Source organism: Phlebotomus argentipes, unplaced genomic scaffold, assembly GCF_947086385.1.
Source record: "Phlebotomus argentipes unplaced genomic scaffold, Phlebotomus argentipes genome assembly scaffold_4, whole genome shotgun sequence".
Taxonomy (NCBI): domain Eukaryota; kingdom Metazoa; phylum Arthropoda; class Insecta; order Diptera; family Psychodidae; genus Phlebotomus; species Phlebotomus argentipes.
The window spans coordinates 5,763,152-5,779,897 of NW_026776174.1; the positions used below are offsets into that span (position 1 = coordinate 5,763,152).

The window sequence follows — 16,746 nt, forward strand, 5'->3', positions numbered from 1 at the left end:
ATGAAAATTCAATATCTAGCAATCACAAAAATTACTCTTTGTAATAGTCCCAGAAATTGAGGGCTTCTTTATCGACAAAAATTATGCTAAGTGAAAATCGATAGAATGTGGAGGGTGGGTTTCTTTGTGACCAAATTTGGTAGCATGAATTGATGTCACTTTGCTCAGTTGACCACTAATTAACTTGTTAGCGAGCATCAATTAATTGTATTAGAGCAGAGTGTAGAAAAAGCGGCGAATCGTCATGTTTTGTGTGCGAAATTGTGGCAAAATTTAATAGATGATGTTCATGAGAGTCTTGATAACTAAAGTAAGTAGCTGAAAATGTCATATTTTATGTGTCTAATGACACACACGCGTCTCTCTCTTTCTTCGTGCATAGATTTTCGTTGTTGAACCGGCAACAATTGTCCGCGAGAATAGTGAGAGAGCACGAAGAGCGAGAGAGAGTGAGTTCTTCCAGTGTTGAGAATTCTTCCATGAGATTTTCCCCACTTTTCATTCTTTCTGGCGCGACGAGTGGGCTTATAAAAGGGAAGTCGCTCGCGGAGGCACAACAGTCCATCTTCATATTTGTTGCATTGCGGACAAGTTTACGGGCCACTCTCAAACCATCGCTAATCTTCTGGCATCTCCTGAAGTGCTCCAGAATTAAGTCATCAGCAGTGAAGAAGTAATCTGTTAGTGAAAGCGTCAAGGAATTATTAGAATCTCAAGCAAACATGGTGAGTGATTTTTCTGCATTTTTTTTTTTAATTTGCTTTCAAGAGTATTTTTGGCTCCTGAGAGGAAATTCCTTTGCATCTCTGAAGTGACAAAGAAGTCAGACTTAAGGAAAAGACATGCGTGAAAATCGATGAGTCATCAATGGGAATTTCTATCTCTGGAAAAGTGTGACACACAAAAATATACCTCAGAAGCCGAACCACTCCTTATATTTGCATTCAGGCCAAAGAAGGCTTCGTGTGTGCCCAATAAACTAAATGGCATAGAGGACATATTAATGTGGATTTTGGGAGAAATCATCCCAAAAGTTTAGCATGTCTGAAGTCACGCGAATCCTGAGCGAAAACCATATTCTTGCAAAGTGTACGTGTTTTTGCCGTGCTAATAATACAACTTTTCTTGCAATTTAATTGACGGGGGGAGATTATCGTCTGAGTAAACATATCAACTTTTTACCACCGCTTATTTGTTCAGGAAAGACATTTTATGAGTCGTTCGACTTGAAAGTCAGGAGAATTTGATGAATTTCTTCAGGTTTATTGTTCAATTTGGAGCACAAAAAAAATGCCACCCAGAAATCACTATTCATCCCAATTTGATGGCGGTTTTATGTTGATTAGTCACCATTGAGATGTGACTTTCTGGAGTACATCTGCTTCCCGACGCGAGTCAATAAAATGTAAAGTGACGGAAATTGAAGCGATGGAGAGGGTTTCGAAGATCAACCACTCCTTGTATTGTTCACAAAGATTGCTCAAGTGTCGTGTGAAGTCTTGTGGCAAATCGACTCACTTACATTGAATGACAAAGTTATTGGATGTCTTATTATGGACTTCATGATATATGATCACTGTCGTTTTGAACCATTATCCAATTATTGGATCATTGTTCACAAATTTCATGAGATAAAACCGCGGGCGTCTCAAAAATGCGCCACCCATAGAAAGAGGCTGAGTGTTCAATTGAGTGGGTGGACGATCTCTTTGACTTCTTTAGCATAAAATGCCTCCCGTGGCAGGCAAAAAAACAGTCGGCCAATTAGCATAAAAGGTGACCGAACAGGTAAATCAGTGGACTTAATGAAATTCTCGCGTGTGACCACGAAACTTTCCAGAGCAAGGTGCAAAATGGGGTGGACTTCTTGGGCCGGAAAATTCGTGTGTGGCGTCAAATTCCCGGGAAAGAGAAATGTCGTGAATGAGACAAGAGGTCAGCCAGGCGCAACCAGACAAGATCACCAAACCCAGTCTTGAGCGAGACGAAAGCAATTGAGAAAGGAGTGAATTAAGTGCGTCTGTGATTTGCCATCACCTGGAAATTAACGCTTGGCTTGCTTCTTCGACTGGGTTGGGCACTTGAAGAACCGCTAGAAAAGGAACTGAAAAAGTTGTTTTATTACGGAGTAATCAGTGCGAATTTAGCTACCATTTCCTATACAGTCTTATCTTTGCGCTGGAGAATTGCATTCAAAGCCACGCCCACTCGAATGCCCCGCCCAATTCTCTTCACATAACTTTTTTCATTGGTTCACAGCGAGAAAGAAAGTTAGTACAGTTTTAGAAGTAGAGTTTTAGAAAAATCTGTAGTTCTTATGCTGTGTAAAAGTGTTCTGATGACCCAGACGAAGTCCAATTGACGAAATCTCCCGGATCCACTTGCGGCAATTAATCAAAATGCTAATGATTGAAAATTACTTGCGAGTCCGAAAAAACGGCCCAAATTCAATTACAATCGCATTAGAAGACGGGTGAGTGTATTGAATTGAATTAAATGGATATTTTCACGATATTAAGGGGTGGAAAAGCGCGTGCTGTCATGATGGGTTGCTCGGGGTGAATGCCTTCGAAAAAGGAGTGTTCTTTTGTGTTGGAAAACCGGGGATATTGAATGTTGTGGAATCTATGCCAACAATTTTGTGGTGAAAGCTTCACATATCGAGTAATGTGTAAAACTATTTGATTTTCTCAGGAAAAGAGAGTCGCTTTGTGCCTCATCATCGCATGGAAATGAATTGAAAAATAGTCCAAATGTTGGTTCACAGTTTAGCTGAAGGAAATCAAGTCGATAAAGGTTGTCAAGGCTTAAACGCATGAAAAGGAGCAATTAAATATTTATTATCAATTATTTTACACTTCACAAACTCTTGAGCTCCTGAATAAACAACGCCTCACGCATCGATTGCGCGAGTGTCGCAGTTTCGCTCTGGACAAGTTTGTTCTCTTGACTCATAAGTGTTTATTTTTGCATAGAAAGACACCCTCTTAATTGCTGTTGTGTTTGATTTGGCCCTTTTTCGTGTGCACTCTGGAGAAGAAACCCAGCGATTGTGCACTTGTAAACGAGCTGAGAAATTAATTTGACTGACTCTGTGGTGATGCAAATTGCAGCTGTTCCAGAGATTTATCTTTGGCAGCACTCAATGAGTCACAACTGCCGTCTGTTATCATCTTATTGTGCCTCTCTAAATTCTTTCGAGATGGTTTTCTCGCTGCCAGAAGGCGATTTATTTCCAGCACATGAGTAATCATAGAAAAATTGTGTTTTCTTTCTCGTCACTCGCAGAGGGAATGCATTTCAGTCCACATTGGCCAGGCCGGCGTGCAGATTGGCAATGCCTGCTGGGAGCTGTACTGCCTGGAGCACGGCATTCAACCCGATGGCCAGATGCCGTCGGACAAGACGATCGGCGGCGGCGATGACTCCTTCAACACCTTCTTCAGCGAGACGGGCTCCGGCAAGCACGTCCCGCGCGCCGTGTTCGTGGATCTGGAGCCCACGGTAGTGGATGAGGTGCGAACCGGCACGTATCGCCAGCTCTTCCACCCGGAGCAACTGATCACCGGCAAGGAGGACGCCGCCAACAATTACGCCCGCGGTGAGTCCATCATCAATCACTGGGATGGAATTTTAATGGGCGTCCAGAGATGGTGTTTTTCGCTCTGAATTAATTTTTGGCGCATTAATTAGCAATGAAGATCAGCTCTCGCTGCGAGAGTTTGTTGATCTCAATTGGATGTAATTGGGCGAAATGTAGAGTGAGAGTTTCTGCGAGTCTTGAGGCCAATTCTGTGGGATGGGAAGTTCACGCTTCACTGGCCGAGGATGGCTTTTATTGCCGATCTTCTGATTAACTGGCGAAAAGCGATAGAATTTATGGGATTTTATACATCGCGATATGTGAAGAAAATGTTTGATAGCGTAAAGCGAGACAATTTCGTGATTCTTCAAAGAAAAGTATGGGAAATTTGCGGCAAACATGCAATCTTTAGATGAGAGAAAAGTCGTATTTTTGTGTATATTTTACATTAAATCAATGAAAGCAACGAGTTTAAGTATAAAAGAACCTACAAAGAATATCACAAAATTTTCGTTGTTGTTATATAAAATCGCCATTTTAATCTTTTAAATAATGCCCTTATCTACCCTGCTCTCCCCTATTTGACGTGTCGTCTTCAATTCCTCAGGCCACTACACCATCGGAAAGGAGATTGTCGATCTCGTTCTGGATCGCATCCGGAAGTTGGCCGACCAATGCACCGGCCTGCAGGGTTTCTTGGTTTTCCACTCCTTCGGAGGCGGCACCGGAAGTGGCTTCACGTCGCTGCTCATGGAGCGCCTGTCCGTGGACTATGGCAAGAAATCGAAACTGGAGTTCTCCATCTATCCAGCGCCTCAGGTTTGTATCGGAATTGTGTCTTTCCTCATCCACTCTTCGCCGCGCTGTATCGATCACACACGAAACACTACACATAAATCACTTCCTGCCATGTGAAATTGTATGGGATTTGCTGTGGATTTGTGAAGGGTGGAAGGATTGAGTAAATACGGCAAACGCGATAAGAGTTCACTAACCCATATCCAAGGGAATAAATCTCCTTAACGGACTTTCTTCGGGGCGTTTTTTCTCTCGAGTGTTGAAAAAATATAGCAATAATTGCCGGCTAAGGATGTCGATATTCGAGAGAACACGCAATCACTTCAATTTCATTTTCACTTCATGGGAAAATTCACCGCTTGTCGGTGGCTTTCTCCCCTATTCACAAGGGAATATTTTATTCATTTCACGACAATCGCTGCTCCACTTTACCAACTGTGGGGCGTGCCAAAGACACTCTGAAGTCCTAAATTTCAGTCCTGCATTGACACAAATTGTTGTCTTCCAAGGTTAAGCGGGAATTGGGTCAATTTCGTGTGGGAAATCTTCATGAGAGACACATGGCATTTGGAGAATGTGTGTGGAATTGAGACACGCGGTGAGAGAGATGAGAAGATGAGGAGAACAGCTAAAGATTCTGTGCTTAAATCTTCAACTACCATGAAATGCCGCTCAATTGAGCATATTTCTCACGACCTCCGTCAAGTTCACTTGCGCCATTCGTCATTAATCCGTCTCTCTCTGGACTTCTTAGGTCTCAACGGCGGTCGTCGAACCGTACAACTCAATCTTGACCACTCACACAACTCTCGAGCACTCTGATTGCGCCTTCATGGTGGATAATGAGGCTATCTACGATATTTGCCGCCGAAATCTGGACATCGAGCGCCCCACGTACACCAACTTGAACCGCTTGATCGGTCAGATCGTGTCCTCCATCACTGCCTCGCTGCGCTTCGATGGCGCACTCAATGTGGATCTCACAGAGTTCCAGACCAACTTGGTGCCTTATCCGCGTATTCACTTCCCGCTGGCCACGTACGCGCCAGTGATCAGCGCCGAGAAGGCGTATCACGAGCAGCTCACGGTGGCCGAGATCACCAATGCGTGCTTCGAGCCGGCCAACCAGATGGTCAAGTGCGATCCTCGCCACGGGAAGTACATGGCCTGCTGCATGTTGTATCGCGGAGACGTGGTGCCCAAGGACGTCAACGCCGCGATCGCCACCATCAAGACCAAGAGATCCATCCAGTTCGTGGACTGGTGTCCTACCGGCTTCAAGGTGGGCATCAACTACCAGCCACCGACTGTGGTTCCCGGCGGAGATCTGGCCAAGGTGCAGCGCGCTGTTTGCATGCTGTCCAACACCACCGCCATCGCCGAAGCCTGGGCGCGTCTGGATCACAAGTTCGATCTTATGTACGCCAAGCGTGCCTTCGTGCATTGGTACGTGGGCGAGGGCATGGAAGAGGGCGAATTCTCCGAGGCGCGTGAGGATTTAGCTGCGCTGGAGAAGGATTATGAGGAAGTGGGTGTGGACAGCACCGAGGAAGTTGGCGAAGGAGATGAATACTAAGCACGATTCACCTTTAACACTTTGTCAGAGTCCGCAAGGAAACGTAGAAGCTTAGAATGTGCTTGCTAACACGTGTCTTTTTCCTCCTGCACAGATTGCAAGTGTCGCACAGTGGAAGATTTTATTAATAAAGAATGCCATCATTTCTAACTGACTTCTGGCCTAGCCCATGAACTTGTTGGCAGATGTGTTGGCGGTCTTGAGGTAGTCGTCAAGCCATTGCTCGATCACGGGCAAGTTCTCGTCACTCCACTTGGTTTCCTCCTTGATGTTCTTCAGGGACTTCTCGATAATGTGCTCAGCACTGCCAAACTCACCTTGGCGCTTCACATACAAAGCCGAGACCATGTCATAGCCCTCTTGAGTGGTGAAGACGCCAGTGGAAGCGCTAATCAAACTGTCCCAAAGGTTTGTCTTGCTCTCGAATCTACAAATGACGCTTCAATAATAATAAAGACACAAAGTAGACTTTATAAAACTCACCTCTGTCTGATGGTGTCCCAGTTGTTAGACAAGAAGTTGAAGAGCGTGGTGTATCCATTAGATCCTCCTGAAAGCATACTGAAGATCAGGAAGATATCGTTTTCCGTGAAGTTTCCATTCTCCTCCAAGATCGTGATGTTGAGCAGTCGCTCAATCTTCTCAGTCTGCGCAGGACATCCAGCGAGATTTTTCAGCAAGTAAGTTCGTTCACTTTGTTTCCTCTCTTTCGGGAAATTGATGACTCTCTGCAAGCCGAACTCCCACTCTTCCCTCGTGCCCCACTTGAATACCGGGCAGATGTACTGATTCTCCACAGGAGTCTCTGCGTCCGGATCCTTAGCGTTCCTCCATGTGGCAAAAGCAGCCTGAGCGCGCTCGATGCAAGGCTTGTATCCAGCACGGCAAAGGAAGGTTTTAGACAGTGATCTGAGATTCTCTTTCCAATGTTCCTCACTCGGCTGAGCCTCAGATCCCAATCGTTCGTACAGAGGAGTCAAGAGAATTCTCACGTAGGTTTCAAACTTGTTGTGAACAGCTGAACTATCAATATGTCTGCCGATGTGATCAATCATGGTGAAGACTGGATTCCAAACGAGATGGTCTTTCTCATCTCTCATGAAGAGTGTCATATTGAAAGCTGTGGCGAAGCTAAGATGTCCTCCATAGGCTAGATTCCAGGCATCGTGAAGCAGTTTGGCTTTCGTGAAAATGGGAATATTGCTTCTTCCGTTTTCGGTTTGCAGGAATTCTGCCAAGAGGTTCCAATTGCGCACATCATAGTTCACAGGAAAGGGTCCGATTTCCTCAGGATTCACGATAATGAACTTGGATGCTTCCGGAAGTCCTGTCATGGTTGTTTCCCGAGTCTTTTTCACCCACAAGCGTGGCTTCGTGTCGGTAAAGTCAAGTTTGTCTTCAGTGACCACGATAAGTGGAATAAACCAGAGCATTTTCTCCTGTTCAGGGACATCATGGGGACGTTCTCTCAAGTACACTTTCTGTAAAGATGAGGAAGTAAGCAAGAATGTCACATACTTGGTCACATATTTGAGGATAGATTATTACTTGAGACACTTTGGCTTCCTTCTTATCGTAGTTTCTCTCAATTGTAACGACAGGAAGACGATCCTTCGATATCCAGGACTCAGCAATTTCATTCACACTGATAGATTTATCTAAAACCTGATCTCTATGTGCTTGAATAGTCAGTGAATTCCAAATATTTTCACTCTGGAAAGTTGCACATCGCCTTCAAGAAATGAGAAACATCATCATAAGATCAATATTCTCATAAAGATTACCGTACTTCTCTTCGTAGAAGTTCTGCATAGCCTTCCTGAAAGTCTCAAATCCGAAAGTATAGTTGATCATTCTGAGGAATAGTTCAGTCTTGCTGCAGATTGACTCCTGCTTCATGCCAGTGATTCTCGAGTGTGGATATCTCTTGCTGAATTCGTAGTAAAGCGAATAGAGGGTTGTCATTGGCCATTTTTCATCAAACTCTTCAGTGTGTTCCTTAGCGATAGTGGCAGCTAAGAATCCTGCCATGGCTCGAGTAATGTGGGCATCATTCCACCAAAGCGGAGTGGCTGAATGAGTTAGGAATTGATAGACCATCTCTTGAGCAAGCATGAAGTGGCTCGCTTGGAGTAATTCGCTTTCCCTGAAAGACATAAGATCATTCAATCGATATCTTGACATATAAATAGGTTGGTGTTACTTGAAGATGATCAATCCCCAGTTGTCTATGGGTTTAACAGCTGTCAGTCCAGGAAGACCGACGATTTTGAGTTTGCAGATGGCATATTTAACACCCCAGAAATCTTCAACTGCTTTTATAACAGTGTGAACCTTCTGATAGAGAGTTGGAAAGGCATTTTCCATTCCTGGCTGCACGTAGATTTCCACTTTCTGCTCCTCATTTTTAACCAAAGTGTCGTCTTTGATCAGAACCAGTTTAGATGTGAGGAATCCCAATGAGAAGACAGATATTTTTGGGATTGAAGTGAAATGATCAACAACAGTTCCTGGTTCTCCATCCCTAGAAAGATAAGATCAGACTTCAAACTATACGTCTTTAATAGTTTGAAAATGAATTTTACAGAGGTTCCGTGCTGAATGGATCACTATTGAAGAGTGTGTGGTATTCCTCCGGCCGGGAAAGACTGAAATCAAAAGGAACCTTGAAGGAAGGCTCATCGAAGCACGGAAAGAGACGTCTTGCGTTGTTTGGCTTGAACGTGGTGACCAGAAATTCACTGTAATCCAAGAATTGAAATCAGCTATCAAGGGCAGTAACATTAATGGTATAATCTCACGTTTTCGTTCCGTTCTTATTGAGATAAGATCCTTTGAACAGACCTTCAGCGCTCTCCCAAATCATGCCGCTGAATGCAATCTCTAGTTCCAAAAGCGTACCATTCTTTACAGTGTCCGCGAGATAAATAACAAAGATAGGCTTCTTGGGAGTGTGAGAAGCTCTCCTGATCTTCACTTCCGTTGAATTGAGTTCATCGCTGAAAGACATTGCTTCAATTTATCAGCCTTTTAGTTCAAAGCAGACAACTTACGAGTCCTCACTGTCCAGGATTCTCTGCAATTTGATGTCCGATCTCTCAATTTGCAGCTCGTGGTGAGCGTGAAGAGTGATTCTGTCGCTTGTTTCATTACACTGCACAAAGATGCGGACTTTTCCCGTGAAAGTTGACTCAGACAATTTGGGCCTGAGATCGAGGGTGTAATTCAGTGGAAAGAAATCTCCCGGAAGGCGTGTATCAGAAATGAGTGAGTGCGTTGAGGATAAGTCAATGCCTCGCCTCAATCGCTGTGATTAAAAACATTAAATTGTCAAAAGCATAATCCTCTGACTAATGCAATTATAATTTACTTCTTTCGCCGCTGCACGATGCGAAGAGACGCAGAGCAGCAGGCAGAAGATAAGAGCAATCTTCAGGGGTGAAGTATAAGCTTTCTCCATGGCGACCGGGGAAAAGCTCAAATACTCCCTCTGCAAAAGTGAGACGACAATTTAAATACACTGTGCAAACAGCGAATGAGTTGTTTTTTGATAATCGCACCATGCAGAAATGTTCTTATCTTCATTTTTCTTTATAACTATTATTACGTGGCGTCGAACAAATACACCGAGCTATTAAATATAGAGGAATTCTTTTGACTGTGTCTCTCCAAAGAGCGAAAAACATTCGGCGCGAGCCTCAGTTAGTCACAGAACCTCGCTGAATGCAGATTGTATATTTCTTAAGAAGTGATTTTACTTGTGAATTATGAAATACTTAGTGGTTTTTATATTTATTGTGCTACAGCTTAATGTTGTGTTACTCCAAAGTTCTTTCAAAGATGTATGATTGATTTCTGAGAATTTTCTGGGTTTTACAAATGAAAATTTTCTTCTCAGGGGTGTCCTGATCATTATCACGTAACTTCGCAAAATGTGAATGTTTCCTGGTCAACATTACAGTAAGATATCATATTTCTCCTCGAGTGGCTCTTGAATCACTTCTTTTTTACTATTTCTAGATCAAGTAGTGGATATACTGAGCTCAATACTGATCCTGTTTGCTTAGATGAAAATAAGCTTCCCGTTTATCGAGACTGTCGATATGATGGCTTTCATCCTCCCGATCCGCCTGACTGCAAATACACTCAGCCACTTCTGGAGCACATGTCTCGCTGTCCGGATCCTTTCGTCGAGATCAAGAGCCAAGGAGAGGATAATATTCTGTGTATTCTTGTCTCCAGTGCGAAAGAGTGGGAAAGTGATTGTGTTCAGTGGGGAGTTCATGACAGTGTTCTTCACTTAAGTGATGAAGATTTTAATTCCGTTCGAAACTATCTTGAAGAACTGAATGCAGATAATTTCTGGCTTCCCTTAAGAAGTTATGGACAATTTTATCCGTTCATTTGGCATCTTCCTGGAGGAGATAATTATGGACTAGTATTTGAGGAGGAAGACTTCAAAACATGGCGATTGGAAGGAGAAAGAATCCCAGGAGGAAATTGTTTAGTGCTGTCAAGGGAGCACAACTTCAAAAGGATACGCATTGAAGATTGTCGGAAAAAATTTCCTTCGATCTGCATTTACAATGAGAAACAGCCTCATTTGCAATTATCTTGCCCAGAAAATTCCTACACATCGAGATATGTTGGGGAACAGAATTACTGCCTTCGGTTAATTCCAGTTTTTTTAGAATATGGATATGATGGACATAAACATACCTCTTTTTTTGAAATGTGTGATCAGTTTTATTTGTCCAATTCAAAGGACAAAGCAATGCTATTTAGTGCAGTATGGAGGCATTACAGAGAGTTTTCACCTAAATTGGGTGATTGCAAGGCGAATTTTTTTACTGCCGATAAACCAAATATTTCTCGTTGGAATAAATCAGAGTGGCTTGAAATGAAAGACAGTGTGGATTTTTTAGCCTGGAATCCAACTATGCATACGTGTATAAAATCATTGGATTCGAGGAATGTATTCTATATGGCCTTAGATTCAAAGGGTCAGTGGATATTAAGGAAGGATCCAAAATGCTATTCTTGTGTGAATGTGATTCAAATATTTCCGCCCGTATTGAGCCTTGTCTTCCATCGTAAAGAGGAAACTCTGGAGCTTATAATATATTCTGGAGAATTTCTGTGGCGCAGAGATGACGATGACTCAGGTGAGGAGTTGCAAAATTTCTAAATTACTCGAGAATATTGAATGTTCTTTCGTCTCCCCAACTCTGTTCAGGTGTAACATGCTACACAGACGCCGACAGTGCTTTGCTGTCAAATGTTAAAATTAAAGATTTGGTGTGGAGCGATAAGATAAAGGCGACAGACATCATTGGGCTGAACAACAACTTCAATCGCGAATACATCAGCAAGAGCATCTACGAGCTGAAGCTCGGAAAAGACACGCCGGGGAGGTATTGGTGCGAGGGACTTTCGCTGCCCAACTACGAAGTGGTGAAATCAGCTCCTGTTATCGCCTATGAAGAGGACGATGGAACGGCTTTTGCCTTCAGAACTATCACAGAGTGCAACAAGTGCAAAGGTGGATTCACGAAGAAGAAACTCAAGGAATTGGCTAAAGATTTCCGGAAGCTGCTGAAGAAGTACGATTACAAGGAACGCATAGATGAAGTGAAGATAATGAGGATTGAAGAATTACCTCAGAATTCATCTAAACTCGAGATGATTTTTCACGTCTTTGTCGAGGAAGAAGATGTTTCAAGAGATAAATGTCCGAAGAACATTTCCCGTGAGATTTGTACTCTTCACCAGCTTTACAATGACATGGAGAGGATCGCAAATAGATCTTCTGGAAGAGATCATTTTTACAACATCACAGTGCGGCACACGGAGTTTTGCTTGCCTTATAAAGTCGCAGAATCAGATGAGATTCAGTGGATGAGCGCGACAATAGGAGAGAGATCTGTTCTTCAGCAGCTGTGCTTAACGACCAATCTTTTGCCGGTTTACAGGTTCTGTAAAGGAGACTTTGTCATTGGCGCAAAGTGGGATCAACACAACATTCCAGTCTGCAAGGAAGACGACATACCAGAAACCACACAAAAGCTCTTTGATCTGGACAACTCTGAGAAAGCTCCTGTGGAGCTGATCGATCGCATGAAGGTGATCTGCACTTCTGTGGACTCTTCGGAATTCATCCCGGCGGATTTGTATCTGATGAGCTCCTTAACACGCACGATCGCCAAATCGAACGACAGCGACATTGGATTTGATGAAATTGAGAAGATGGTTACGATCTTCAGTCACACAATGGAGGTGAATAGCAGATAAGCTGATCTTGATAATAATCTAATAACCTGTTTCCCGTTATCTTACAGGTGAATGAAACCATCGCCAAGGCTAGTCAGCTTCTCAATTCTACAAACACTCTTCTGGACATGAACGAGAGGATCGTGAGCGGAGTGTTAATAAATGCCAGCATCTCCAATAAGACAATCTCAGGACAAGAGGTCAACCGATTGATGGGAGTGATCAAGGTGGAAGCCAAGAACATCATTACGTATGTGATTGATCCTTCTGTGGCGAATATATCCGGAATCGCACTTTACCGATCAGATGGAAACTCTTCAGACGATTTATCGGATTTCACAGTGGAGTATTTGTACAAAAATCAATCCACTTTAGATCTGATTGAAAACCGAGAAGATCTCGAAGTGGCCACTTTCATCCCAGAGGATTTGCTGAGGAGAATCAATGAGATCAATCAAACAATTGCGATCAATGCCACACAACAACCAAAACCACCACTGAGAATCGTAATCAACGTTATCGCCAATGATCGGTTCTTCCAGGTGAATCACAATGTGTCCTTCTTCAGGGTCAATGGACGCATTGTGACTGTTAAAATACCTGGATATGGTCCCAATCTTCCCACATTCCTGCCCATCATCTTCCACGCAAACCAGAAGATCGTCAACGAATCTCAGGCTTGCGGCTTTTGGGATTTTACACCAGAAGACAGGAAGATTTTCAGTGAGTGGGCAACAACAGGATGTGAATTCTTGTCACAATCTTCATCAATTGATCCACCGATTGTCCTCTGTGGATGCTCTCACATCACCAACTTTGCCTTTCTCGTGACTGGCGTCTTCAAGCACGATCTTCCGCCAGAAGAGATGATCATCCAGGAGATTCACATGATCGCACTGGACATAATAACTGTTCTGGGATGCTCACTATCGCTAGCTGGTGTTGTGGGAATCTGGATCACAGCGATATTCTTCAAAACTTGGCGCGAGAAAGCGGGTTCTAAAGTGCTTCTGCAGCTGTCAGTCGCGATCGCCATACAAATGCTACTCTTCCTCTTCATAAATGCCGAGTATCTAGTCAAGGGTGTGAACAAGACAGAGATGAGGATCATTTGCATCACTCTTGGGGCGCTTCTTCAGTATTCTGTGCTTGTGGTGTTCTCCTGGATGCTCATCACAGCCTACCTTCAGTATCTGCGATACGTGGTGGTCTTCGGCAATCCCCGACCGCCTCATTTCACCCTCAAATCAATAATTGTGGGCTGGATTTTGCCCATACTTCCCGTGATCCTCGTTCTGGGACTCGACATTGATTCCTACTTGCCGCCAAATTTCTTTGACGAGGGAAATTTGCAAGGGACTTCATGCTACCCTCAGGGAAACTCTCTGTACTTTGGAGTTCTGCTGCCCGTGGGGTTGATCTTCATCGCCAATTTTGCCATTTTCATTGCCGTGATTTACAGTATCACGCGAAAAATGGATCAGAGCTCGAAGAAGAACGACAAGGAGATTCAAATGGCGCAGATTCGATTGTCTGTCTTGCTATTCTTCCTGCTGGGAATGTCCTGGATCTTCGGCTTTCTGGTGTACACTCAAAAGGGCGGAAACCTAATCTTCAACTATCTCTTCTGTGTGACAGCCACTCTTCAGGGATTTGTGCTTTTTGCCTACTTCGTTATAATGGATCCAGCCACGAGAAAGCTCTGGGAGCAATTTTTCATCTCACTGGCATGCAGAAAGTCCAACAAATGCACCTAAAACTACACTTTATACACCCTTATCTCTATGTATATATAATAAATATCACTCAGACCTTACTTTTGCCAACCACTCAGAAAGACGGTCCGGAGGAAACTGAGCCATTGAATAACATCTCGAATTGGGCTGTTGATCAGGAAATCTGTGGCAATTTGTGTCATTCACGTCATTTGCTCCACTAATGCAAATTATCCAATTTGCCCAGTTAACTCATTCTGGCTTGAGCTTGAAATACTCTTAAGGATTGTTTGTTGATTGCAGAAGACATTCTCATCAACTTTCTCATTCATCGCCTCGTGCATCTAATCTTCGCGCAGAGAGAACTTTTGAATTAGGCACAAACTTCCAGAATAGCCTGACGATATGCTATGAAAAGTGTCTCTCATATTCCAACCAAGCGCAAACTCATTCATGAAATTTTGCCTTTCATAATGAAATCGTGTTGGTTTTCTGTGTGCGTCGTTTATTAGCAAAAATAAAAACGTGTTTATTTGTGTTGAGAACGTTTGGGGTTCTCTTCCACAGTTCAACTGCGAATTTCATCAGTCTTGCCGGAGAGTTCAGTGCTGCTCTACCTCTAATCTTATCAAGTGTGTATATTTTTGGAAGCTTTGAATCATTGGTCAGCTCTAGTGATAGATATAAAAGTTTCCTCCATACTGCATCTTAATTTAGTTGCAAAATATCCCCTCGACGACTCAGAAGCGAACAGAGATCGGTTCTTGGATTTTTTTGCGTGGTAAATTCATTCTTCCATGTTTGAGTTGAATCACTGGAAAAAGTCGATTCATTCTCTCTATTTATTTTTCATACTCTTCTTTTTATCTCACTTCCACAGCTATTTCGCAACAAAATACACCCAAAATGTTTGAGTTATTGCTTCTTGTGGCGGTGGCTTTCCTGGTGAAATTCATAATTGACAAGGGTTATAAGAATGAGAACTTCTTCAAGGATAGAGGAATCAAGTCCCTAAAACCGGCGTTCCTCTTTGGAAATTCAGGAAATCTCTTCTTGCGCCGGAAAACCATGATAGATTTTTTCAAGGACTCTTACTTCGCTTTTCCCAATGAGAGGTGAGAAGAAGCCCTATCGGTGTACTTTGATAAGCATGCTCAGATAATGGTTTATTTCCAGACTGATCGGAATGTACGAGTTCCGAACGCCCAACATCATGGTCAGGGATCCGGAACTGGTGAAGCAACTGGCTGTGAAAGAATTTGAGCACTTTCCTGACCATCGCAGTGTAATTTCCAATGATGCTGAACCGATCTTTGGCAAGTCTTTGATTTCTCTCAAGGGTGACGAGTGGAGAGACATGAGAGCCACTCTCAGCCCTGCTTTTACTGGCAGCAAAATGCGGCTGATGTTCGAGTTGGTGTCGCAGTGTGCAAAGCAAATGTCAGCTTTTATCGACAAAGAGACCAAAGCTAAAGGAGTTCAAACGTACGACATGAAGGATTTTTTCTCCAGAATGACAAATGACATCATTGCAACTTGTGCTTTTGGCTTTCAAGTTAATTCCTTGGAGAATCAGAAGAATGAATTCTTCATGAAAGGCAAAGAAATGATGGACTTCACGAATATCTTCCGGCTTATCAAATTTATGGTCTTCATGGCGTTCCCTAAGGTCTTCGAGAAACTTGGAATCAAGCTCATACCGGATAGTTTGACTGGATTCTTCAAAAGTGCTATTACTGATACTATGGACTATCGAGAGAAGAACCATATCATTAGACCGGATATGATTAACCTTCTCATGGAAGCCAAGAAGGGAAATTTAACTCATCAAACAACTGAACATCAAGATTCTGCCAAGGATTCTGCAGGATTCGCCACTGTAGAGGAGTCTGAAGTGGGGAAAGCAGGAGGAAAGAAGGTTCTAACCCAGGACGATATTCTAGCTCAGTGTTTCCTGTTCTTCTTGGCTGGCTTTGAGACTGTCTCTCAAGCTTTATCGTTCCTCGCTTATGAACTTGCAGTGAATCAAGATGTCCAAGAGAAACTCTACGAGGAAATCCGTGAAATTAATGAGGAGTTGGGAAGTAAATCTCTGAATTACGACACTCTCCAGAAGATGAAATACATGGACATGGTGGTCTCTGAACTACTGAGACTCTGGCCACCCGCTATCGCCACTGACAGGCTCTGTACGAAGGATGTTTTGGTGGAGGTCTCAGAAGATGTAAAATATCAATTTAAAAAGGGAGATTTCTTCATGATTCCTGTCATTGGATTCCATCATGATCCAAAATATTTCTCGAACCCCGAGAAGTTCGACCCTGAGCGATTCAGCGATGAGAATAAGCATAATATCACCCCGGGAACATATATTCCATTTGGCGTCGGACCGCGAAATTGCATAGGATCGAGATTCGCTCTGATGGAAGTGAAAGCTCTGCTTTACTACCTAATTCTGGACTTTATCATCGAGCCTAATGAAAAGACTCAGATCCCTCTGAAGCTCTCCAAAGATCCCGCCTTGAAAACGGAGAAGGGAATTTGGGTGCAGTTCACGCCGAGAAACAAGGCATAATGAAATCATCAATGAAAAAGAATACACTTAACACACACACACATATTATCATTATATATGTATGACTGGGAAGAGAAATAAAATCGATTGCACTAAGAAAGGAAATTCTCACGGCATTAAGGCGATAACCAGTAGTGAATCTCTTAAACCCAGCATTTAATACATGTCGAGATGTAAAAAATTTATCAACACAGTGTAATCATTTAATCACGCAAACTCACGAAAGTCA

At 43.1% G+C, this 16,746-nt stretch overlaps 4 protein-coding genes across 4 annotated transcripts; 3 read left to right on the forward strand and 1 right to left on the reverse strand.

Moving 5' to 3' along the window:
- The first annotated feature begins 309 nt into the window (after positions 1-309).
- On the forward strand, positions 310-5,969 carry LOC132258563 (tubulin alpha-1A chain). Its single transcript, XM_059755913.1, has 4 exons — positions 310-725; positions 3,289-3,601; positions 4,191-4,402; positions 5,136-5,969. The coding sequence occupies exons 1-4, from the start codon at positions 723-725 to the stop codon at positions 5,955-5,957; spliced, it is 1,350 nt and encodes a 449-aa protein (XP_059611896.1). The 5' UTR covers positions 310-722; the 3' UTR covers positions 5,958-5,969.
- A 47-nt stretch (positions 5,970-6,016) lies between these two features.
- LOC132258562 (aminopeptidase N) lies at positions 6,017-14,076 on the reverse strand. The gene is made up of 10 exons (XM_059755912.1): positions 14,045-14,076; positions 9,328-9,447; positions 9,011-9,264; positions 8,759-8,956; positions 8,543-8,698; positions 8,161-8,481; positions 7,747-8,103; positions 7,506-7,689; positions 6,441-7,438; positions 6,017-6,384 (listed from the first exon to the last, which is right to left on the reverse strand). Exons 2-10 carry the CDS (start codon positions 9,415-9,417, stop codon positions 6,120-6,122), a joined length of 2,823 nt encoding a protein of 940 aa, XP_059611895.1. The 5' UTR covers positions 9,418-9,447; positions 14,045-14,076; the 3' UTR covers positions 6,017-6,119.
- Positions 10,897-14,030, forward strand: LOC132258010 (adhesion G-protein coupled receptor G2-like). Its single transcript, XM_059755104.1, has 3 exons — positions 10,897-11,122; positions 11,194-12,233; positions 12,296-14,030. The coding sequence occupies exons 1-3, from the start codon at positions 10,897-10,899 to the stop codon at positions 13,982-13,984; spliced, it is 2,955 nt and encodes a 984-aa protein (XP_059611087.1). The 3' UTR covers positions 13,985-14,030.
- A 458-nt stretch (positions 14,077-14,534) lies between the features above and the next one.
- Positions 14,535-16,728, forward strand: LOC132257746 (probable cytochrome P450 9f2). The gene is made up of 3 exons (XM_059754774.1): positions 14,535-14,723; positions 14,823-15,057; positions 15,119-16,728. The coding sequence occupies exons 2-3, from the start codon at positions 14,849-14,851 to the stop codon at positions 16,515-16,517; spliced, it is 1,608 nt and encodes a 535-aa protein (XP_059610757.1). The 5' UTR covers positions 14,535-14,723; positions 14,823-14,848; the 3' UTR covers positions 16,518-16,728.
- The last annotated feature ends 18 nt before the right edge of the window (positions 16,729-16,746 follow it).

Coding starts and splice junctions, on each gene's coding strand:
- LOC132258563 (XM_059755913.1), top strand. Junction 3,602..4,190: donor CGCCAACAATTACGCCCGCG/GTGAGTCCATCA, acceptor TCAATTCCTCAG/GCCACTACACCATCGGAAAG. Junction 4,403..5,135: donor CCATCTATCCAGCGCCTCAG/GTTTGTATCGGA, acceptor TGGACTTCTTAG/GTCTCAACGGCGGTCGTCGA.
- LOC132258562 (XM_059755912.1), bottom strand. CDS start 9,417: ATGGAGAAAGCTTATACTTCACCCCTGAAGATTGCTCTTATCTTCTGC. Junction 8,482..8,542: donor CCATTCAGCACGGAACCTCT/GTAAAATTCATT, acceptor TTATCTTTCTAG/GGATGGAGAACCAGGAACTG. Junction 6,385..6,440: donor TGGGACACCATCAGACAGAG/GTGAGTTTTATA, acceptor CGTCATTTGTAG/ATTCGAGAGCAAGACAAACC.
- LOC132258010 (XM_059755104.1), top strand. CDS start 10,897: ATGCATACGTGTATAAAATCATTGGATTCGAGGAATGTATTCTATATG. Junction 11,123..11,193: donor CAGAGATGACGATGACTCAG/GTGAGGAGTTGC, acceptor AACTCTGTTCAG/GTGTAACATGCTACACAGAC. Junction 12,234..12,295: donor TCTTCAGTCACACAATGGAG/GTGAATAGCAGA, acceptor GTTATCTTACAG/GTGAATGAAACCATCGCCAA.
- LOC132257746 (XM_059754774.1), top strand. CDS start 14,849: ATGTTTGAGTTATTGCTTCTTGTGGCGGTGGCTTTCCTGGTGAAATTC. Junction 15,058..15,118: donor TTCGCTTTTCCCAATGAGAG/GTGAGAAGAAGC, acceptor GTTTATTTCCAG/ACTGATCGGAATGTACGAGT.